Genomic DNA, 24,036 nt, shown 5'->3' with positions numbered 1-24,036 from the left:
GTGTCTACTGAGAAGTGCCATCGGCAAGAGCCACACGAATAAAGTCTCGTGACACACTGCGCATCTCATTTTATAATCTCACAATGACGGTGGGGACGATGACGCGATGTTCAATGAGCAAAGTGTTTACAATTAAATGGCGGCGAGCCTACATATTTTATATGTTAAAGAACTGAAAAATTTGTCGTGACGTCATTCAATAAAAATCATGATTTTTTTAATTATTCGCTTTAATAATAAATTCTAGCCCCATAAACTACCACTATACAACTACTATACAAAAAGTTATATCATTTTATTACTACAGTTCCTATTATACTCGATCAAAAAACCGATCGATAAGTGCAATAAAAATGCATATAAACCCCACGAAAACCATAGTCACGGTTGTATATTTGTTCTTAAATATGCATTTAAGAACAAATATAGCCTTTATATAGGAGTACCTTTTCTGTGTGGAATACATAAAAATATAAAGAATGGATTACTTCTAGCCCAACCTGAAATTAATAACTTTTCTGTACCTAGACAGACGAAAGCGCATGACATCTACGCTGCTGCCCAGCTTTTGCTCTCGATTCTGACAGAAGAATCGGGGTATGAAATACCACCAGAATTGCCCGGCTCGGCTAAAGACTTCTTTTCAAGGTACGTCCCAGTTCTACCCCAAAGGTACAAGTACGTGGAAGAAAGTAATGTACATCGATATTTAGAAGGAGATTGTAGAGCATTGTCTCTGTCGTTGAGACCGACAAAACGTCATATAGGTATGAGTGACAGAGATAACGCTCTACATAGCCGAAATGTCATTCTAAAGGCCGATGTACATTACTCTCTGCCGCGTACTGTAATTCATTTTAACTAATAGATTTTATCTTCTATGAATGCAGCACAGCTAAGGTCTCTTGGACCTATTTGATTAAGAGTTTTTCATATATATTTTTCACTATTATACAAATGTAGATTAAAAACTTCTAATTTCTCAAAATAACCTTTCTTTTAGGTGTTTAACAGAAGACGAACATTACCAATGGTCGGCAGACCAGTTAGTGGAACACGGATTTTTATTAGACGCATCTCCAACCAAATTGCCTAATGGTAAAGAAAAAGTAGATCCTGACACTGAATCTGAGGTAAAAGATTCAAAATCAGTGCTTTTGCCAATGCGTCCCGAGGACTACCAGTCCTACAAACAATTTGCCCCGTCCATTGCCACTTCAGCTTCGCAACCCATTGAGCTGTGTGTTGCTCTGATTTTTCTACTGATCTCCTTATTTGATCACGTAGAGAAACTTCGAGCATCCTGCTGAGAGAATCTGAGCTACCAGCTTGGTGGACAGACGTCAAACGACTCGCAAGAAACCGCTCGATCCTGGAGGGTACAAGACCACAGCGTATGGAATTCTCTACAAGAGACCCATATCTAGTATTGGACGTCTATCGGTTGACGACAACGACGATGACTTACTAGTAACTTAACTATCTATTAATGGTAGACCTGATGTAAAACTTATAGTTTACCGTGGGAACTCTTTGATTTTCCGCGATAAAAAGTAGCATTATGTCCTTTCGCGGGATGAAAGCTATTGCTGTATCAAATTTCGTCAAAATTGGTTGAACGGATGGACCGTGAAAGGCTAGCAGTCAGACAGACAGACAGACAAACACACATTCGCATTTATAATATTAGTTTGCAAGTATGGTTAGAAAAATTGGTTGATCCTGAAAATAATGAAATCCATTTTCGAAATGACCTAAAAATGAATTAATCAATTACTCAGTTACTGGTATAGCAGACAGATATTTTTGGGCGTAAAAATTAGGCCTTCCTTGTCATAATGTTCTTGGCGAAAAAGGATGGGTTGATGTTGTATTTTCTTTCACTTTGAGTTTATATTTTTAGGATGAAGATGGTTCAAAGAAGTTACGTGATTTCAGCGCGTTAGTTAACGGCCATTCACGTCTTAATATCGAATTTGAAGTTCTGAATTGGATTGGAAAAGGTGCTTTTGGTGATGTATTAAAGGTAACCCCTATGGATTGTTTGTAATAATTTATCACAATGGTAACATAGTTTAGCTATCGTACAGTTCAAAATTAAACTTGGAAAAAACATGTTTCTTTCGAGTGAATGAGTTAGTACACAAGATTGTGGGGCCGTGTTTTGAAATGTTTCATCCAGGATGACTGATGCATTGATCAAATAGTGCGTTTTAATGACAGTGTATTTAAATGCACTGTTTGATTGCTATACTGTTGTAATAATTGCCAACTATAAGGCAAATTCATAATCCATTGATATTGATTGATAAAATATTGAAAAACCTTAAAATCCTATTTGAAACTAAATCAAAATTATCGCGTAGACTGAATATTTTAGGTGAAGAACAAACTCGACGGCGGTTTCTACGCGATCAAGCACATCAAACTGAACCCTAAAAGTGTGGAACTAAATAAAAAAATCACTCGAGAGGTCAAACTGTTGTCGCGTTTAAACCATGAGAACGTAGTGAGGTACTACAATGCTTGGATTGAGACAATCACGGAGACTGAGGAAGGAGGAGAGGTCCAAGAAAGCAGCGTTGTAAATGCTCCTGTAAAGAATAAAGGGGACAGCTTACTTGAGGTCGTTGCGAAGCTTGGACAAGATGTTAAGGTCAGTTTTTTGTCGTGTCTAAAGTATAAAAACGTAGTGAGATTGAGACGATCACGGAGGAAGGAAGGAAAGACCAAGAAAGCAGCGTTGTTAATATTTTTTTTGTATTTTTAGGGTTCCGTACCTCAAAAGGAAAAAACGGAACCCTTATAGGATCACTTTGTTGTCTGTCTGTCTGTCTGTCAAGAAACCTACAGGGTACTTCCCGTTGACCTAGAATCATGAAATTTGGCAGGTAAGTAGATCTTATAGCTGACATTTGGTGAAAAATCTGAAAACCGTGGATTTAGGGTTAGATCACACACGAAAATTAAATTGTGGTCATGAACTAATAATTAGTATTTTCAATTTTCTAAGTAAGATAACTATTCAAATAGGGCATCATATGAAAGGTCTTCACTTGTGCATTCTAAAACAGATTTTTATTTATTTTTATGTATCAATTTTTGAATTATCGTGCAAAATGTCGAAAAAATACGACTGTAGTACGGAACCCTCATTGCGCGAGCCTAACTCGCACTTGGCCGGTTTTTTTTAAAGAATGTTAGGCATGCTACAGTACGCGGCAGAAAGTAATGTACATCGGCCTTTAGAATGACATTTCGACTTTGTAGAGCGTTGTCTCTGTCACTCATACCTATATGACGTTTTGTCGGTCTGTACGACAGGGACAACGCTCTACAAATCTGATATCTCCTAAAGGTCGGTAGTTTCGGCCACGTACTGTAAATCAATCATATTTCAGTTGAATCTCACGTGGTCGATGTCGGGCGGGCCGGTGCAAGTGAGGGACGAATCATCCGAGACTGAAGAGGATTCTGACGATGACGATGAGCCTTGGTTCAATATTATGAAGTGAGTGTAGAAGGCATATTTAAATTTCCAAAAAAGAAAAATGTTCATCGCACCTCCTAAACATGAAAAGAATGAATTAAAAAATTTAGTTTTAACTCTGAATAATCTTGGTCAACGATGTAATCCCTAATAATGAATAGCTAACTTCAGGATACTCATCTGTATAATTGGACTTTTGTATGCGACAGGTCGACAAGAGACGGGAATCGGGGAGGGAACGCCCCGCACACCCGCACAGCCCCCGCGCTAACCCGGTGTGGAAGAAAACGGCTGAAGTGCGGGTGTGCGGGGCGTCCCCCGCCTCATATCCCAATAGCCATCTCGACCTGTCGCGACCTGTCCCCTATTTTTCTTTGATTTCACCATATTTATTCCATGACATATATTTGACATAATATCGTCTATTCAGGATCAAACTTAGAGTTCTGTTACCAAGTACCAAGCCACATATTGATTTCGAGAAAATTTCTTTTAAAGTCAATAAATAATTTCTTTTAAAGTCAATAAATAATTTCTTTGAAAGTCAATAAATAATTTCTTTTAAAGTCAATAAATCAGTATTCGTTTTAAAATCACCTTATGAGAAATGTTTTATATATTTTTGTCTTAATTAAATTTTAGGCAAGAAGAAGAGTCAAGCAGTGAAATAGAATTCGAAGTAAACTCGAAACAATCTGAAACCTTGCCATCTGAAGAGACCACGATACAGTCGCCAATGTCGAAACAAGTTCTCTACATACAGATGGAGTTTTGTGAGAAGAATACTTTGAGGCAAGCTATCGATAATGGGTTGTATCAGGAAAATGTTAGGGCTTGGAGGCTTTTTAGGGAGATCTTGGAAGGTGAGTGTGAGTTAGCAATGCTGTGCGATCAATGATGCTCCTAAGTCTCGATCACCGCCGCAAGGTCGCCGGCTTATCAGTGTTTTATAGGATATATCGGACAGTGTGCTCAGGAGCTTTTCGATCTTGTCCCCCCTTCACCATTGTACCACCGAACCGCAAGACGTCGGGCGAGTTTCCATCCTTATGTCGTCGACATTCCATCTACACGCACGAAACGTTTTGCGTCATCATTCCCCATACGTATGGCTAAGGTTTGGAATACTCTTCCGCGATATGTGTTTCCTACCAATTACAACCCGGGTATCTTTAAAACGAGAGTGAATAGGCATCTTCTGGGTAAATGCGTCCCATCTTAGGCCACATCATCACTTCCCATCAGGTGTGATTGTGGTCAAGCGTATACATATAATGAATTAAATATATATATAGCACAGGTTAAAGCCCTAGTATTTAAGGTCATTTCTAATATCATTATTATCTAAAGCCATCTCTCAGAAATCAGAATGAAAAGGGTTGAGGACATAATCCACCACGCCGGGCTTGCGTGGATTTCCATAAAGTCTCAAAGGTGTGAACCTTTGAGACTCAGAATTATTGATTTCCTTACGATGTTTTTCTTTACCGTTAAAGCAACTTAAGATACGTAACCTTAAAAAGGTGACCACAAATCGGACACCCCTCTAAAATATCAGAATGTTAACATTCAAAAATTTGTTTGGTAAAATAGTCTTTTCCAAGCCATTTCTTAATAGCTAGGAAAATCTATAAGTTTAAAACAGTGTTTTCTTATAGGCTTAGCCCACGTGCATCAACAGGGTATGATTCACAGAGATTTGAAGCCGGTCAACATATTCTTGGATTCAAACGACCACGTCAAGATTGGTGACTTCGGTCTCGCCACTAAAGTATTCAGTGGTCTTCAAGTCGAAGGTAAGAAATTATTTGAAACTAGCTTATGCTCGCGACTGTGTGGACTAAACAAATTTCAAACCCCTATTTCACCCGCTTAGAGGTTGAATTTTCAAAAATCCTTTCTTTGCGGATGCCTACGTCATAATAGCTATCTACATGCCAAATTTCAGCCAGATCCGTCCAGTAATTTGAGCTGTACGTTGATAGATCAGTCAACACCTTTTCTTTTTATATAGTTGGACTCAAAATGGTTAAACATGTGTCAATCAGCATGCATTGCAGTCAACTCATGCAGTCATTCAAATTTTGAATTTTTTTAATGACATCACTAGAACCGGTCCAAAAAGTGTGACATGATATCACCTGAACTTCTACTGTTTCTCTGATCTGCCTCTAATGTTCTTCTTCTTCTTTGGGGCTATACAGGCCCTTGATACCACTGAATCATTGCGACCGAGCCCGATCTATTGTTATCTTTTTCACATGTTTTCAGAAAAAATAAACATGATTTTTAATAATTGAAAATTCTTTTTAAGATTTTTTTTTTTAAATTTTTTAGATATTCAATCACAGGAAGACGGCGACGGTCTTTTAACCGGAAAGGTAAACTAAACTTTGTTTTATTATTTTTCTTTTTTAAAATTTTGCCATTATTATTGGTTTAGTACTAAAGTTGTTACTGGGCAAGAAAGAATCAACGTCGTACTTTGTAAACGTTACTATAAACTAGTTGCCCCGGCGAACTTCGCACCGCCTAACAATCTATTATTATCCAGACAATTTTTTAATTTTTTCTCTCCGTAAGAACGATCCTCGTACTTCAAGGAATATTATTAAAAAAAATTAGCGCAATCGGTTCAGCCGTTCTCGAGATTTGCGATCAGCAACACATTCAGCGATTCATTTCTATAGTATATAGAGATTATGTGACACATCATAGAATGAATAAACGCCAAATAGAACGCTAGAATAAATTGTGTCAGAATAATGTGCACCGTATGCCTAAATCAAAAATATATAGGTAGAAAAACTTTATTGCACACAAAACATGAAACAAACAAGACAAAAACAAGAAAACTAAAAAATAAAAAAAATTGCAGGTTGGCACGACCCTATACGTAGCGCCTGAGCTTCAACAGTCTGCCATTAAAGGGATATACAACCAAAAAGTCGACATCTACTCTTTAGGCATAATTTTATTCGAGATGTTTCACTCTCCATTTGACACTGGCACCGAAAGAATTTCCGTACTCACTAATTTGAGGAAAAAGGAGATTGGTATACCAAAGGATTTTCAGAGGGAAGAGAATTCCAAACAAATACATGTTATAAGGTATGTTAAGTTACTTTGAAGGGTTTGGCAAAATTGTAAAACCCACAACTTTCCTTTGAATTCTCCAAAAAAATCTATCCAATTGGAAAAGGAAATCTGTACTTTAGTCAGGCAGTGGAAAACGCTGTTATATGTATATACAAAATCTCTAAACTAAATCATCACCATCATGATCAACCCATCGCCGGCTTACTACAGAGCACGAGTCTCCTCTCGGAGTAAGAAGGGTTTTGGGCTTAATCTACCACAATGTGCGGATTGGTAGACTTCACACACCTTTGAGAACATTATAGAGAACTCTCAGGCATGCGGGTTTCTTCACGATATTTTCCTTTACCGTTAAAGCAAGCGATATTTAATTACTTAAAACGCACATAACTCCGAAAAGGTAGAGGTGCGTGCCCGGGATCGAACCCCCGACTTTCGATTAGAAGGCGGACGTCCTAACCACTTGGCTATCACAGCTTATAGTTATTACCAAACTACACCACAGTACCCGTTTTTTTACTAAACAAGTTTCTTCATTGTTTTAAACTAAAAGGAAGACCTCAAAACGTTTTGACTTTCTGTTTTTACTAAAAAGACGTTTGAATCTGATAGGAGTTCTAACTATTACATTTACAGATGGCTATTAGACCACGACCCAAGTTTACGCCCAACAAGCGCAGAACTTTTGGCGTCAAAACATGTGCCTCGAGCAGTTCCCGAAGGCACGTTTTCTGGGGTCCTATCTCATACCCTCAGTGAGCGAGGGTCCAGAAATTACCAGCGTCTCGTCACAGCATGTCTAGAGCAGAAGCCTTCCCCTGCTGAGGACTTTTTGTACCATAGCGGTATGAAAACCAAACCTATGGACGTCCTCGCTGCTTTAAAGGATGTGGTTATTAAGGTTAGTAACAGTTATCTTCTCTGTCATTATCTCCTGGTACTTTTTATCTTGTATCTGAAGTTTCTATTGGGATATCGTACAGTTTTATGGAGTTGAAATGTAAATACTTTCTATGCTGTTACGTTGCCCTGGTAGTTTTTAACCTATTTTAGAAGATTATCGAACATTTGAAATGTTGACAATATGGTATTTTACACCAAGCGCGAAAAAATCTAAAAATGTATAAACAAGATACTAATGCTAATTTCAGTTTATGAAATGATATAATTAATTTTTAAGATTTCATTTTTTTATATGTTCTACAAAATATTCTAAATACACGAAGCTGATGACGCCATGATGAATTCCGATTGTGACGTCGCACGGTTTGAAGTTGTAATGTATTTCACGAAAACACAGTTGCTTACCAATCCGTGTGACGTCATGACAGCTCATGAACCCGTGACCCTACCGCGGTTGTTTGACAGCTACAATGTCACGATCGTAATCATCTCTGATTGGTTAATGCTCGCTCACTATTGGCTACAATGCATTGTTGGAACAAGAATCGCACAAATTCAGCCAATTAGAACAATTGAGATTGTAATAATGATTGATGCAGGTTTTAGACAATCGCCCTACTGAAAAGATAGCGGGTAGCGTTTTTGTGACGATGAAAAATGTTAATGCATTACTAGTCTTATCGATCTACTAAAATTTTTGTAAATTTTTTGGTACATTTTTATTTATTTTTATGCATCATTGTTTTTAATTTATCTTGCAAAATATCGAAAAAATCTTGGCTGGTTTTTTTATCTATATTTTTTATTCTTGTTCGAGATATTCGAAAGCCACGGAGCGACAGAGTTCACCCCACCACTAATGATTCCGCGCACCAAACGATGGGATCAATACCCCAATGCGGTCAGAATTATGACCTCAACTGGTTCAGTGTGCCATCTACCCCATGACCTAAGGTTACCATTTGCGAGGTATGAAGTATTGGTTTGTGATTTTATTTTACTAGTTTTTTTTTTTCTTATTTTGCCTGGCTTTTAAGTTTTAATAGTGACTAGCTTATGCTCGCGACTTCGTCCGCATGGACTACAAAATTTCAAATCCCTATTTAACCCCCTTAGGAGTTGAATTTTCAACAATCCTTTCTTAGTGGATGCCTACGTCATAATAGCTATCTGCATGCCAAATTTCAGCCCGATCCGTCCAGTAGTTTGAGCTGTGCGTTGATAGATCAGTCAGTCAGTCAGTCAGTCACCTTCTCCTTATATATATATAGATTTATTAGCTTTGTTTAGAGCTGAATTTTGAATTTTCAAATAATTATTCTTAATCTCAATTTGACATTTTGAATCTGTCAAAATTATTGCTCAGTTTGTAACTAATAATTGAAAAATAAGCTAATTTTGAGCCTGCGGCCCAGATGGCAGCGGGGCGGGCAGCGGGCTCGATGCCATACATTTCATGCCGCTCGGCACCCGCTTTTAAAAATACAGATACAAGTTAGCCCTTGACTGCAATCTCACCTGATGGTAAGTGATGTTGCAATTTAAGATGGATGCGGGCTAACCTGGAAGGGGTAAGTATTTATTAAACCCATACCCCTTTGGGTTCTAGACGGCATCGTACCGGAACGCTAAATCGCTTGGCGGCATCCCTTTGCCGGTATGGTGGTAACTAGCCACGGGCGAAGCCGTATACGCTATATATAACTCTCTCGATTAGTACTTGTTCGCGCGTCTTCCTTACAATTTCTTGTAAATATTAAATCTATCTCGTTTTAACTACTAATCTACAACTCTCACATAAATTTGTCTTTTAACTCAATCTTAAGTCTGAGCAAAGTCAAAGTGCACTCTATAGTTCTCAGCCATAGTGTCCACGTTTACCGATCAAGCATTTTTGATTGGTTATAACATTTTACTGAATTATTATTGAAAATTGTTCTAGACACATCGCATATTCGGGAACGAAATATATGCGCCGCTATTTAGTCGATCGTGTGTACAGAGAAACGTTAAAAGGCTTCCATCCTCGGGAAATGATCGAGTGTGCGTTCGATATCGTGACTCCTAAGACAGGTACTTTACTTTTACTACCTTCAATTTCATTATCTTCCAACTGTTTCTGTATCTTCATCAATATTGTGGTATTTTTCATCATCGTTGGCACCAATAGTGCTGTAAACAACTGTCCTTTTCGCTGTGATCATTGCTGAAAAGGATAGCATTAATAAGCCACTTGCAACTTATCGTCGTCATCGTCATAGTCGGTGCCAATGTGGAGTCACAAAACAATATGAAGAGTAGATAGACGGTTCGTGCGGCTAATTGGCACCGGCTCCAAAAAATATTACTATAGAACTACAATAACTCTTGTATATATAATATATTGCGTAATAAATTAAATTATTTTTTACTTTTTAGTGTTTGTGGTTATTGAAGTCGGTTTTTTTTTTTTTTTTGATTTTTTTTTATTAAGTAATCTGTTTAACAAAATTGTAATCCTATTTGGCCTTATTTTAAGTCTGATATTATGTAAAATTATATTATCTGTAACGCTTTTGATTACAAATAAATGAATAAAATGAAAAAAAATCTTCATCCCAATCAACGCCATTACCATTTTAATGTCCATCATAATGTTATAACCTATAATAATAAATATTAGATCTTAATTGTTGTAGAAACCCTCTGGCCCGACGCTGAGCTGCTGGTGGTAGCGAGCCGAGCGGCCATGGAGAGTTCCCTCAAAGTGACGATACAGCTGAATCATACGGATCTGCTGAAAATACTGCTCCTATCCTGTGGAGTCCCCCAAGACAAACACGCTGTTATTTACCCTGTTCTAGTGGATGTTAGTTTAGGTTAGTAAGTTTAGAGCCTCAATGGCCCCGATTCTTTAGTCTCTCTCTAAACTAAATTTAGAGTATCTGCATCCTTTTCTTTTTACTAATGCTAAAAAAGGAACGGAACATGACTTTCGCATTTAAAGACTCTAAATTTTAGTGCACAATACAAATTTAAACAGTAGGTTCGCGAGTGCGTGCTAAAATCACGGGTTTTACCATCTAAAAATTAAATTTAGAAATGTCAAACTGCTTCTGTCCATTTCATATTACAATAGTAAGAAGAGGGTGCGAATACTCTAAAATTAGGTCGTGCTTAGAATCGGTGCCAATAGCTCAACTGGTAAAGGTGAACTGAAAACCTTCGAAAACTGTCGACGGTTCAAACCCCGCCCGTTGCACTATTGTCGTACCTACTCCTAGCACAAGCTTCACGCTTAGGAAAGGGGAAGAGGAAAGGGGAATATTAGTCATTTTAACATGGCTAATATTCTTTCTATAATAAAAAGTACAGTACGCGGCCGAAAGTAATGTACATCAACATTTAGAAGGAGATAGCAGATTTGTAGAGCGTTGTCCCAGTCATTGAGACCGACAAAATGTCATATAGGTATGAGTGACAGAGACAACGCCCTACAAAGACGAAATGTCATTCTAAAGGCCGATGTACATTAACTTTCGGCCGTGTACTGTAGTCGAGATTGTTAACAATGTTATTTTTCCTCACAGACCACCTATAAATGCCTAATAGCCGGACACCCCCGATCGCCAAGCTTAGGCAGTGACTTAGCATAATGTCGGCCCACGCCCGTTCGGTACCCTCATTCCGCACATTGTCTTAATTACGTGACTTTTGAGTCCACCAATCAAACAAAGCATTCTCACCTATCCCCCGCCAACATTTTACGGTTTTGTTTTCATGGAAAACCTTGACTATGACCCTATTATAACCCTCTTGAGGTTAAATTCTTTGTGTTTTTCCTAAACTCATCCCTAGTTTTATACGATGTCAACTTCTAACTTCATACCGATCTAATTAAAATTCTTTACAATTTTACGAATTCCGGTACATTTTGTTGGTCACATACGGCCTCAAGACAAGATCGACATATCACATATTCCGACAAAAATCCAGAGAAGCTTTTTCTTGATAATACTGGTTTAATACAGATTTAAAAACTTCCAATCTGCCACCCGATTGTGTAAGAAAAACGTATTCATCGTTATTGTAATCGTCAAAAAATTCTCCACTATGATTGGTTGATTCGCTGTTTACATTTTTTCACAGCCAATCAAAGGGCAGAATTTTTTGGCGATTACGATAACGATTACGAACGATACGTTTTTCTTACATAATTGGGGGGGGCTGTATCAAACCACAGTATGGAGGCCTTGATATTCTTGAGCCATGAATTCAAATATTTTGTGAAAAATTTTCAAAACAATGTTTCAGGTCGGATAACAAGTCTACAACTACAAACTCATCTCACGACACTATGCGTTACGAATCGAGACATAACCAACATGCTGCGTTTGATGGAAGCTGACGTATCTATCAAGCAAGTGCGGGAGTTAGTCGGTTCAATGGGCAGGGACAAGTGGGGGTCGACTTTAGAACGTGCGATAAGGCAGTTGGAGGCTGTATGCAGTCACGCCGTGGCCTTGGGATGTGATGTGAGTATCTTCTTTGCTGTTATGATGTCCTGGTACTTTTTATTTTGGGACGAAGGTTGAGCTATCAAGCAACTGCGGGAGTTAGTCGGTTCAATGGGCAGGAACAAGTGGGGGTCGACTCTAGAACGTGCGATAAGGCAGTTGGAGGCTGTATGCAGTCACGCCGTGGCCTTGGGATGTGATGTGAGTATCTTCTTTGCTGTTATGATGTCCTGGTACTTTTTATTTTGGGACGAAGGTTGAGCTATCAAGCAAGTGCGGGAGTTAGTCGGTTCAATGGTCAGAAACAAGTGGGGGTCGACTTTAGAACGTGCGATAAGGCAGTTGGAGGCTGTATGCAGTCACGCCGTGGCCTTGGGATGTGATGTGAGTATCTTCTTTGCTGTTATGATGTCCTGGTACTTTTTATTTTGGGACGAAGGTTGAGCTATCAAGCAAGTGCGGGAGTTAGTCGGTTCAATGGTCAGGAACAAGTGGGGGTCGACTTTAGAACGTGCGATAAGGCAGTTGGAGGCTGTATGCAGTCACGCCGTGGCCTTGGGATGTGATGTGAGTATCTTCTTTGCTGTTATGATGTCCTGGTACTTTTTATTTTGGGACGAAGGTTGAGCTATCAAGCAAGTGCGGGAGTTAGTCGGTTCAATGGTCAGAAACAAGTGGGGGTCGACTTTAGAACGTGCGATAAGGCAGTTGGAGGCTGTATGCAGTCACGCCGTGGCCTTGGGATGTGATGTGAGTATCTTCTTTGCTGTTGTGATGTCCTGGTACAGTACACGGCTAAAAGTGATGAACATCGGCCTTTACAATGACATTTCATCTTTGTAGAGCGTTGTCTCTGTCACTCATACTTATATGACACTTTGTCGGTCTTAACGACCGAGACAGTGCTCTACAAATCTGTTGTCTCCTTCTTAAGATCGATGACGAGATCGAAGAAACTGATAGACGTTGGGTTCTCAAGATGTTGCAATGGCGACCTCGTTCAATCACACTATCACACTAATATTATAAAAGCGAAAGTTTGTATGTGTGTGTGTGTGTATGTTTGTTACTTCTTCACGCAAAAACTACTGGGCGGATTTGGCTGTAATTTAGAAAAGAGATAGATTATACCCTGGATTAACACATAGGCAACTTTTTATACCGGAAAATCAAAGAGTTATCGCGGGATTTTGAAAAACGTAAATCCACGCGGACGAAGTCGCGGGTATCAGCTAGTTTATACTAATGTACGTAATAAGAGCGAGTAGTTTAACAATTTATAACATACTAGCTTATGCTCGCGACTTCGTCTGCGTGGACTACACTAATTGCAACCCCCTATTTCACCCCCCTTAGGGGTTGAATTTTCAAAAATCCTTTCTTAGCAGATGCCTACGTCATAATAGCTATCTGCATGCAAAATTTCAGCCCGATCCGTCCAGTTGTTTGAGCTGTGCGTTCATGAATCAATCAGTCAGTCACCTTTTCCTTTTATACATTTAGATCTTTTCAGGTACCAATAACGGTGGCTCCCTTTTTCGCATACAACGCAACCCAGCACTGCGGAGTATTCTGGCAAATATCTGTAGTCAGGCACGAGCACCGGCCCACTACTAAACATCGCTCCAGGGACCTGATCGCAGCTGGCGGCAGGTATTTTTTAGTAAAGTTAATAATAATAATAATAATAATAATATAGCCTTTATTTACTGAAAACATTACATGCAATTACATTTTATTATAATATTCAGTATATACAATATTTTAATAGAATCAAAAAGACAAAACTTATTTACATTTATATTTATATATCATCACTATTATTTATGTCATCACTATTTTTTAATTATTTTTTAATTCTTACTGTATATATTTTCATTCAGAAATTAAGGATGTTTATTAACAGTAAAGTTAATAAACATCCTTAATTTCTGTTGATTATGAAAAATTCTCTAAAGAATTTCTCTCTAAATCATCTCTTATAAATAATTTCTAATAAAGCAATCTTCCTTTAAATTTGAAAGCGATTTTTGTACTTCACCTGTATTTTATCAGGCACGCACGCATATGCATAAAATAACGCGCGCGCACGCACGCTGGCAAGGTCGCCATTAGGAGAAATTGATGATATTGAAAAGGACCGTTCAGAATTGAATACCATTTATTACTCCCAATTACAATCTAAGAGATAAGATGTATCTCTTATATTTTAAGTATCTCTACATAGTATAAAATAAAGTGTCTTCCCGCTGTCTGTATGTATGAACGCGTAGATCTTTTAAACTACGCAACGGATTTAAATGCGGTTTTCACCAATAGATAGAGTGATACAAGAGGAAGGTTGAATATAAGAATAGCTATAGTTTAGTTCTCAAAAAATTTGAGATCCCTAGAGAAATTGAAATAATGTGAATTAGGTCGGAAAAATCCTCTCATTTGAGAGTTTCCAAAGCAAATACACCTCAATGACACCACATTAGTACCTATCTACATTGCACCCATGCGAAGCCGGGGCGGGTCGCTAGTATAGTATATACACTAATCTTACCTATTTCATAATTACTAAACATCAGTATTTTTATTTCCCTCAAGAAACATTGTAGCTAATTCGTTGTACATCTACATCTATCATACAATCTCTTATCTAAATTGGCACGTCTAAATCTTGTACTATTCTTTTCCACGGCAGAGAGCATTATTAAAGGGATAGCCATACGTTTGACCTGATTTCGTACAACAGAATTAGCCACAATGGGGCCGATTCCCTTGTACACAATCTCTAAACTAAAATAATTAACAGGTCTAAATCTGGTGCTATCCCTTTCCGCAAGCAACATTATGAAAGGGATAGCAATAGATTTAGACATGCCATTTTAGTTTAGTTTAGAGATTGTGTACAACGGAATTAGCCACAATGTAACACTACTTTATTTTCTGCTTTTATATAACTACTAATCTTCTAAATATATAAAAGGAAAAGGTGACTGACTGACTGACTGACTGATCTATCAACGCACAGCTCAAACTACTGGACGGATCGGGCTGAAATTTGGCATGCAGATAGCTATTATAAAGTAGGCATCCGCTAAGAAAGTATTTTTAAAAATTCAACTCCTAAGGGGGTGAAATAGGGGTTTGAAATTTGTGTAGTCCACGCGGACGAAGTCGCGAGCATAAGCTAGTTTAAATAATATAATTCGTTAATCATCAAAAATCTAATTACCTATATATATTTGTATTAATTTAGATATGACAACCTAGTAGAAGAATTCTGGAAAGTGGCCCGCGTAGAAAAGGACCATAATAACGCAGAGTTGAAATGTACCTCTGTCGGCTTCTCCATGTCTCTGGAGAGGATGGCGGCCATCTTGAAAAACATGGAGATCGAAATACCACCTGTTATTAAAAACAGTGAGGTAAGGCTTTGTAAAGTAAACGTTGGACAGTGTTGGTCCTAAATTGATACGCTGATTTGTTTATATTTTCATAGCAAAAATACGCCCCATAAAAAATAAAATGGGGGGGGGGGGGTTGTTAAAGTTGTCAGTCAGAATTATGTACGGAACACTAAAAGAGCGAGGCCCGACTCGCACTAGGCCGGTTTTTTCGCTCCAGCTTTTTTTATTACAAACATTTTTTTTTTCAAAACAGTGCAACACAATCTGCGTTTGTGTATGCAACGGCAACAAGGCTGTTCGCGACGGTTCAGAGGTGAAACGTGCGCGGATCGCTCGCGAGCTCTGGGCCAGTGGGCATTCAGCTTTATGTTGGTCTGCCAATCCGTCGGATGCCCACGACCTGACGAAGTCTCCTATGGTGTTGGTGCATGACAGCCTTTACGTGTTGGTGTCTTGCTGGGAGGGGAATCGGTAAGCGTTTCAAGTTAATGAACTAAGAAGTTTTAGAATAGGTTATAGTATGAGTTTATGATTACACCTGAACTTGTTGTAAACTGTAAACTGTAAACTGTCCTTCATATATAAATAAAATTATATGAAACGTAAACAACCCTCGAAGCTTCCAACAAGGCAATTAAAAAGGTACCTACGCTAAAATTATGTAAACAAACTAGCTGACCCGCCCCGGCTTCGCTCGGGTGGAATTTAGAAAATTGAGGTGGGGATGGAATTTCCAAAAATCCTGAAATACATATTTCTTCATTTGTTGCCGAAAACTCAAATACCAATTTTCATGCAAATAACTTGAAAAATGACGGACTTTCATACAAACTTCCATCCCCCATTTAACCCACTTAGGGGTGGAATTTCAAAAATTCCTTTCTTAGTAGATACCTACTCTTTACAAAGAACACACCCTCCAAATTTCATGTCTCTAGGACCAGCGGTTTAGGCTGTGCGTTAATATATATGTCAGTCAGTCAGTCAGGACTTTGAATTTTATGTAAACAAATGAACGTACAGTTTTTGCAATTCACGAAGGCGAGTGGCTCATGCTTGCGTTTAAGTCTTATCGGTATAAGTAACGTACACTGAATGTGTGCGTTTGCGAGCGCTCTGATTGGTCCGACATGCACGCACACTTACGCAATGCCCGTGTATCCGACGTAACACCAAGTAAAGTCCACTCGCCTTCGTGCATTGCAAGAACTGTACTCGAAAATACGAAACAATGAAAACAGTCAGGTAGGTTCAAAGTATTGACGACCTCCCTGGCGCAGTGGTGAGCGCTGTGGTCTTATTAGTGGGAGGTCCCGGGTTCGATTCCTGGCAGGGGTTTGGAATTTTATAATTTCTAAATTTCTGGTCTGGTCTGGTGGGAGGCTTCGGCCGTGGCTAGTTACCACCCTACCGGCAAAGCCGTGCCGCCAAGCGATTTAGCGTTCCGGTACGATGCCGTGTAGAAACCAAAGGGGCATGGGTTTAATAAAATCTGCCATACCCCTTCCAGGTTAGCCCGCTATCATCTTAGACTGCATCATCACTTACCACCAGGTGAGATTGCAGTCAAGGGCTAACTTGTATCTGAATAAAAAAAAAAAACTGTAAACTGTAAACTGTCCTTCATATATAAATAAAATTATATGAAACGTAAACAACCTTCGAAGCTTCCAACAAGGCAATTAAAAAGGTACCTACGCTAAAATTATGTAAACAAACTAGCTGACCCGCCCCGGCTTCGCTTGGGTGGAATTTAGAAAATTGAGGTGAGGATGGAGTTTCCAAAAATCCTGAAATACATATTTCTTCATTTGTTGCCGAAAACTCAAATACCAATTTTCATGCAAATAACTTGAAAAATGACGGACTTTCATACAAACTTCCATCCCCCATTTAACCCACTTAGGGGTGGAATTTCAAAAAATCCTTTCTTAGTAGATGCCTACTCTTTACAAAGAACACACCCTCCAAATTTCATGTCTCTAGGACCAGCGGTTTAGGCTGTGCGTTGATATATATGTCAGTCAGTCAGTCAGGACTTTGAATTTTATGTAAACAAATGAACGTACAGTTTTTGCAATTCACGAAGGCGAGTGGCTCATGCTTGCGTTTAAGTCGTATCGGTATAAGTAACGTACACTGAATGTGTGCGTTTGCGAGCGCTCGCTCGCGACTGATTGGTCCGACATGCACGCACACTTACGCAATGCCCGTGTATCCGACGTAACCACAAGTAAAGTCCACTCGCCTTCGTGAATTGCAAGAACTGTACTCGAAAATACGAAACAATGAAAACAGTCAGGTAGGTTCAAAGTATTGACGACCTCCCTGGCGCAGTGGTGAGCGCTGTGGTCTTATTAGTGGGAGGTCCCGGGTTCGATTCCTGGCAGGGGTTTGGAATTTTATAATTTCTAAATTTCTGGTCTGGTCTGGTGGGAGGCTTCGGCCGTGGCTAGTTACCACCCTACCGGCAAAGCCGTGCCGCCAAGCGATTTAGCGTTCCGGTACGATGCCGTGTAGAAACCAAAGGGGTATGGGTTTACTAAAAACTGCCATACCCCTTCCAGGTTAGCCCGCTATCATCTTAGACTGCATCATCACTTACCACCAGGTGAGATTGCAGTCAAGGGCTAACTTGTATGTGAATAAAAATAAAATAAAAAAAGAACCCAAACACGTAGGTACTTGATGCTTCGGGACTTGGTATTTGTAACAATACTAGCTATGCTCGCGACTTCGTCCGCGTGGACTACTCAAATTTCAAACCCCTATTTCACCCCCTTAGGGGTTGAATTTTGAAAAATCCTTTCTTAGCCGATGCCTATGTCATAATAGCTATTTGCATGCCAAATTTCAGCCCGATCCGTCCAGTAGTTTGAGCTGTGCGTTGATAGGTCAGTCAGTCAGTCACCTTTTCCTTTTATATATTTAGATTATGCCAGGACTCTATACTGATTCAAAAAGCAGATTCTGTGACTAAGCTGACCAGAAACTCTTTTACTGTATGTTTCAGAGTACGCGAATTCAAAGTATGTGCAACAGAAATAATAGAGTTTGTCAAACAGAAATTGAGTCCTGATATCATTCGGAATCCTGATTGTGGTAAGTTTCCATTTATTTTTCTTGAATTCTGCTTTTGTATAAAATAAAATAAAAAACTTTTTTATTCGAATAAACTTTTACAAGTACTTACGAATAGTCGGATGCATCTACCACTGGTTCGGAATGCCTTTCCTACCGAGAAGAACCAGCAAGAAACTCGGCGGTTGCTCTTTTCAAATATTTGATATAGGTACAAGACACAGTTCACGACAGTTAGCTACATACAGTTCGTGGCTGAAAGTAATGTACATCGACCTTTATAGATAGCACATTTGTAGAGCATTGTTGAGACCGACAAAACGTCATGTAGGTATAAGTGACAGAGACAACGCTCTACAAAGCCGAAATGTCATTCTAAAGGCCGATGTACATTACTTTCTGTCGCGTACTGTACCTTGTATCAGAATGTCGAGGCATCGACGTCACTGGTAGGCGTCAAACGTTCCTATTTTTCTTTGATTTCACGTCACCAATGACATATCGTTGATTCAGGATCAATCCGAAAGTTTCCTCACCCTGGTATAGAGCAAAAACTAACTGACTGGCGTATCAACGTGTGGCTCAAACCGCTTTCTCTAGAGACTTGGGATTTTGCATATAGGTTTTTCTCTATAACAAAGATCTTAACTAAGAAACTATCAATGACTAAAACATAATATTTAAAAGTACATGTTACATTTTTACAAAAAATATACGCCGTCCAAATGGTCATTTATGGGCATTGTGCCCAAAACACTGGCGCTATTACCTCGCTGAACGGCAAGGCTCAACCGTTGAGCGAAATAAGCACCAGCTCTTGGGTCACCAGACGCGTGGATCAGCTTTTGGGACACGATGTTTATAAAAGCTTTCGTGTCCGTTGACCATGGGCCCAGAGTCTCAAACGCAAGCGCCGCAAATACATAGTCCTTACTAATGACTGAGTATTTACGGCGCTTAAGCTCTTGAGCTGACTCGGCTGCTGCAGCCGCTTTTTTTCACGTGCCCGATAAATGGGACGCTGCCAACGTGTCGACGCAGGTCGCATCCCACACCAGCGCACGCCCCATCGACCATGGTACTATAGTCATCCCATCTGGCCTCTTGCCGTCATCCCTGAACAAGCCGGAAGGTTCTAGCTGAGCTGGGATGGAGGCAGTGGCCAGAGCGCGACGGACTATATCATTAATAGCACCATGTCGATATAAGCGGCCTGCACTCCGAATACAACTGAGTCCATGGTGACCAAACCGATCCACGTGGCTGCCGCAAGGGCAATAATGAGGCTCACATACCTTGATTCCCAAGCGTAGGCAAACGGCCACACGAAGCGCTGTCTGGTCGAGAATCGTCCCCAAGCTATGAGATGGCAGAGCGTGTAGCCAGTGATCCGACTCCTTTTCGGATACCGCCAAAATTCGGGCTTTATCCGTAGCCGACGTACACTGCGCTACTAGGTCCGCGTGTGTCAAGATAACACGCGGTTTGTCCCAAAGGCCCTGACATTCCACAGCAATAGGATAAGAAAGAAATTGCAGGAATTCCGCCAGAGTGAAGATTTACTTTATTTTATTCAGATACAAGTTAGCCAATGTCATCTGGTGGTAAGTGACGATGCAGTCAAGATGGAACTGGGCTAACCTGGAAGGGGTATGGTAATTTTTAATAAACCCATGCCCCTTTAGTTATTACACGGCATCGTACCGGAACGCTAAATCGCTTGGCGGCACGGCTTTGCCGGTAGGGTGGAAACTAGCCACGGCTGAAGCCTCCCACCAGATCTCCATCCTGACTTCCAAGACTTCACGGAATTTCGAAACGCCTGAAATAACGCGGACAAAGTCACAGACATCAGCTAGTCACAAAAGGCTTTCCTTACAGGGACTCGAACTACAAGTTGGCCCGAGGGTGAGAAGTCGAACAGTCCGACCATAGCTGTCACATTCATCACCGCGAGCGAAAGGATCACCAAAAGCAGCAAAAGACAATGCGAAGTACAAGTAAGTGTGAGATTATCAGAAAAGGGTTTTGGACTGTAGTAATAAAATGATGTCATCTAAATATATAAAAGGAAAAGGTGACTGACTGACTGACTGATTGACTGTTTTTTTTTTAAAGAATATCAGCCATGTTAAATGACTAATATTCCCCTTTCCTCTCCAACTAAGCGTCAGGCTTGTGCTAGGAGTAGGTACGACAATAGTGCAACGGGCGGGGTTTGAACCGTCGACCTTTCGGTTTTCAGTCCACTCCTTTACCGGTTGAGCTATTATGAGGCTCATCTATCATTGATTGACTGATCTATCAACGCACAGCTCAAACTACTGGACGGATCGGGCTGAAATTTGGCATGCAGATAGCTATTATGACGTAGGCATCCGCTAAGAAAGGATTTTTGAAAATTCAACCCCTAAGGGAATGAAATAGGGGTTTGAAATTTGTGTCGTCCACGCGGACGAAGTCGCGAGCATAAGCTAGCTTTTTGTGTAAAAGTCAAAAGTCAAAAGCCAAATGTGATTCATTCAAAATAGGTCAGATGTTGGATTTGTGAGATATAGTGGTGATAATTATTACGCAAACTTAAAACTAAAGCTACGAGGGTTCCAAACGCGCCCAGGTCTATAGCCGTAGTTTATGGGACTAGAAATCATTATTGAAGAGAATAATTTAAAAAACACATGATAAACGACAAATATTTTTCTATTTTTTAACATAAAAAATTTCCAGCAGATAAGTTACTCTGTTTTTTTTTTCATGATTTTTATTCATTTTTAACATAATTAATTATCAACGTCACGCTGTACGGAAACCGAATAATGACGTCACAATCCGTTAACGGAAAATATTTTTCTATTTTTTAACAAAAAAAATTCCAGCAGAAATTAGTTACACTGTTTTTTTTCATGATTTTTATTAATTTTTAACATAATTAATTATTAACGTCACGCTGTACGGAAACCGAATAATGACGTTACAATCCGTAAACGGCAAATATTTTTCAACTATTTAACATAAAAAATAGAGTAATTTCTGTTGGATTTTTTTTTATGTTAAAAAATAGAAAAATATTTGTATTTTACGCATTGTTACGTCATTAATTGCTTCTGTTGCAGCCAGTCAGTCAATCAGCTTTTCCTTTTATATATTTAAAAATTTGTTGTTTCACAGATAAACAACCAAATGACCTCAATCCTAGTGAACCTAGGTCTCCTGCCAGTACTGAGCCGAGTGCGAGTGAACGTGCTGGCGCTAGCGTGCGAGGCGAGCTGCGTGCGCGCACTAGCGGCCAACCTCAGCGTGCCCATCGACTTGCCATACCTCCAACATGCGTTCCAGCCCGTCTGTGACACGTCAGTATTACTTCATCATCAACCCGTCGCTGGCTCACTACTGAGCACGGTCTCTTTTTTTCTAAAAAAGCATATTAGCCATGTTAAATGACCAATATTCCCCTTTCCTCTCCAAACTAAGCGTCAAGCTTGTGCTAGGAGTAGGTACGACAATAGTGCAACGGGCGGGGTTTGAACCGTCGACCTTTCGGTTTTCAGTCCACTCCTTTACCGGTTGAGCTATTGAAGCTTTCAGAATGAAAAGGGTTTAGGTCAACCTAAACCCTTTTCATTCGCTCGCTTCGCTCGCTTCGCTGTCGCTTAGATGATAGAGATGGAAGGGGAGCCGATTTCTTTCTGATAAGTAAGACTCGGCTTTATGCACTTTGCAATACGTCTATTCTCGTCTGAAGATTTGTGATAGGGTGCTTGTGAATACCAAAAAATACAGGTGATATTACTATTAAATCCATCATCATCATGATCAACCCATCGCGGGCTCACTACAGAGCACAGGTCGCCTCTCAGAGTGAGAAGGGTTTTAGCCATAGTTTACCACGCTGGCCATGTGCGGATTGGTAGACTTCACACACCTTTGAGAACATTATGGAGAACTCTCAGGCATGCAGGTTTCCTCACGATGTTTTCCTTCACCGTTATACCAAGGGATATTTAATTGATAATTCTTAAAAGTTAGACGTGCGTGCGCAGGACCGAACCCCCGACCTCCGATCGAGAGGCGGACGTCCTAACCACCAGGCTATCACAGCTTCACATCATCGTCATCATTAAAATGATATTACTTCTTTCCCAGGTATTTCAAACGCCAGAACATTCTAGAAGAAGCCCTCCGAGAGTTAACCAACATCGCCAAACAAGTGAATCAAAGCAGGAGTCCAGATGAGACGCAGCTATACGCTCTCTTTTCAATACCCGATTCCTTATGTCGTATGATTACTTGATATTTGTATAGGAAAATATATGCTCGATTCAAAATGTAGTATAGTGCGTTCAAAATAAACTGGCGTGTTTCCACTCTAGACCGTGATTAGCAATAACAATAGGATTACATTCGACATGCCACGTAAACAATAGGGGTAATAAACCACACTCATATAGTCCATTTTTAAAGCCGGTTCAACCTTATGAGGTTGAACCGGCTCCTTTGTTGTGTTGGTGTTGATACTTTTGAATTCACCCGCCACGAGTTAATCCTATTGATATTGTTAATGACGATCTCAAGTGGAAACACGCCAGTTTATTTTGAATGCACTATACCTAATTACCTATAAAGCACTAGTCACACGGGAAGGACTAATTCTGTGTGAAACATGTCGATTGCCCATGGTATCCGTGTTGGGTGCCCATGGTATCCGTGTTGGGTGCACCCTTTAATCGATTTTTTTTATAAAACAGCGAGCAAATGAGCAAATATTTAATTTATTTATCTTACCAAACTTTACTTTCTCATCCACACCTTGCGAGCTATTTTATTTTATTTTATTTTTTCTTTATTATACTTACAAAAAAAAAATATCGTACAATTTTCCTATTCTTACAATTTACAACATCTATTTCAATGTATTATTTCTTATTTCTTCTTTTATGTCCTATATCACTATAAATTTAAAAACTGTAAACACTTTATTTCATTTTATTTATCCATTTACTCGCCAACTTTATATATTCTATGCCACTGACGTTTAGGTAATATTTAAAAGGCGGTCACTGAAAATCAGCGTTGGGGCATCTGGTACCTCAGATATTTGCTCTAGAGGTTTGTGTCTGAGGGGCCCGACGTCTCAACACAAGCTGAGTGGCCTACCTGTTCGAGGTGTTGCACTGCTGTACAGGACGATATTGCCTACACCATGTACCACCTATATACCTCGAATAAACATTATTCTATTCTATTCTATTCTATTCTATTCAAATGGGTTTCGAACTCAGAATAAATACATTTAGAAGTAGCCCTATTGTGAATCTTACTGTTAGAGCGAGATAGCTAAGTGCATTTAAAAGCTCTTATTAGAACGTGACAAAATGATTATGTTTTTTTCCTTATCACCGTAGTCACTTTTTTTGTTTTTCAAGATGTATTTTGTTATTTGTACGTAAGATCTTGACAAACGACGTGAAGTGAGGTTATGTTGACTAAAGTATTTAAAAGAAATAATTGATTTGTTTTGCTGTTTTTTACGTGTACCTACCGGGCAAATATCCATACTAATATTATAAAT

At 39.5% G+C, this 24,036-nt stretch overlaps 1 protein-coding gene across 1 annotated transcript in view; it reads left to right on the top strand.

The window, feature by feature from the left end:
• Positions 1–23,193, top strand: part of Gcn2 (eukaryotic translation initiation factor 2 alpha kinase Gcn2) — a 28,427-nt gene extending 5,234 nt beyond the window's left edge. Inside the window, exons 8-28 of the mRNA XM_034978247.2 lie at positions 529–648; positions 1,004–1,133; positions 1,904–2,026; positions 2,381–2,656; positions 3,402–3,511; positions 4,133–4,353; positions 5,149–5,286; positions 5,828–5,871; positions 6,369–6,601; positions 7,226–7,490; positions 8,310–8,461; positions 9,435–9,565; positions 10,171–10,350; positions 11,786–12,006; positions 13,502–13,641; positions 15,236–15,404; positions 15,640–15,857; positions 18,400–18,488; positions 20,349–20,467; positions 21,636–21,817; positions 22,611–23,193. Coding sequence (XP_034834138.1) covers positions 529–648; positions 1,004–1,133; positions 1,904–2,026; positions 2,381–2,656; positions 3,402–3,511; positions 4,133–4,353; positions 5,149–5,286; positions 5,828–5,871; positions 6,369–6,601; positions 7,226–7,490; positions 8,310–8,461; positions 9,435–9,565; positions 10,171–10,350; positions 11,786–12,006; positions 13,502–13,641; positions 15,236–15,404; positions 15,640–15,857; positions 18,400–18,488; positions 20,349–20,467; positions 21,636–21,817; positions 22,611–22,758 — 3,409 coding nt within the window. The 3' untranslated portion in view covers positions 22,759–23,193. The remainder of the gene's footprint in view (positions 1–528; positions 649–1,003; positions 1,134–1,903; positions 2,027–2,380; positions 2,657–3,401; positions 3,512–4,132; positions 4,354–5,148; positions 5,287–5,827; positions 5,872–6,368; positions 6,602–7,225; positions 7,491–8,309; positions 8,462–9,434; positions 9,566–10,170; positions 10,351–11,785; positions 12,007–13,501; positions 13,642–15,235; positions 15,405–15,639; positions 15,858–18,399; positions 18,489–20,348; positions 20,468–21,635; positions 21,818–22,610) is intronic.
• Positions 23,194–24,036: the final 843 nt, after the last annotated feature.

This window comes from Maniola hyperantus, chromosome 18 (genome assembly GCF_902806685.2).
Source record: "Maniola hyperantus chromosome 18, iAphHyp1.2, whole genome shotgun sequence".
NCBI lineage: Eukaryota > Metazoa > Arthropoda > Insecta > Lepidoptera > Nymphalidae > Maniola > Maniola hyperantus.
Note: the sequence above shows the minus strand (reverse complement) of the source record. Positions and strands in the feature narration are given on the sequence as shown.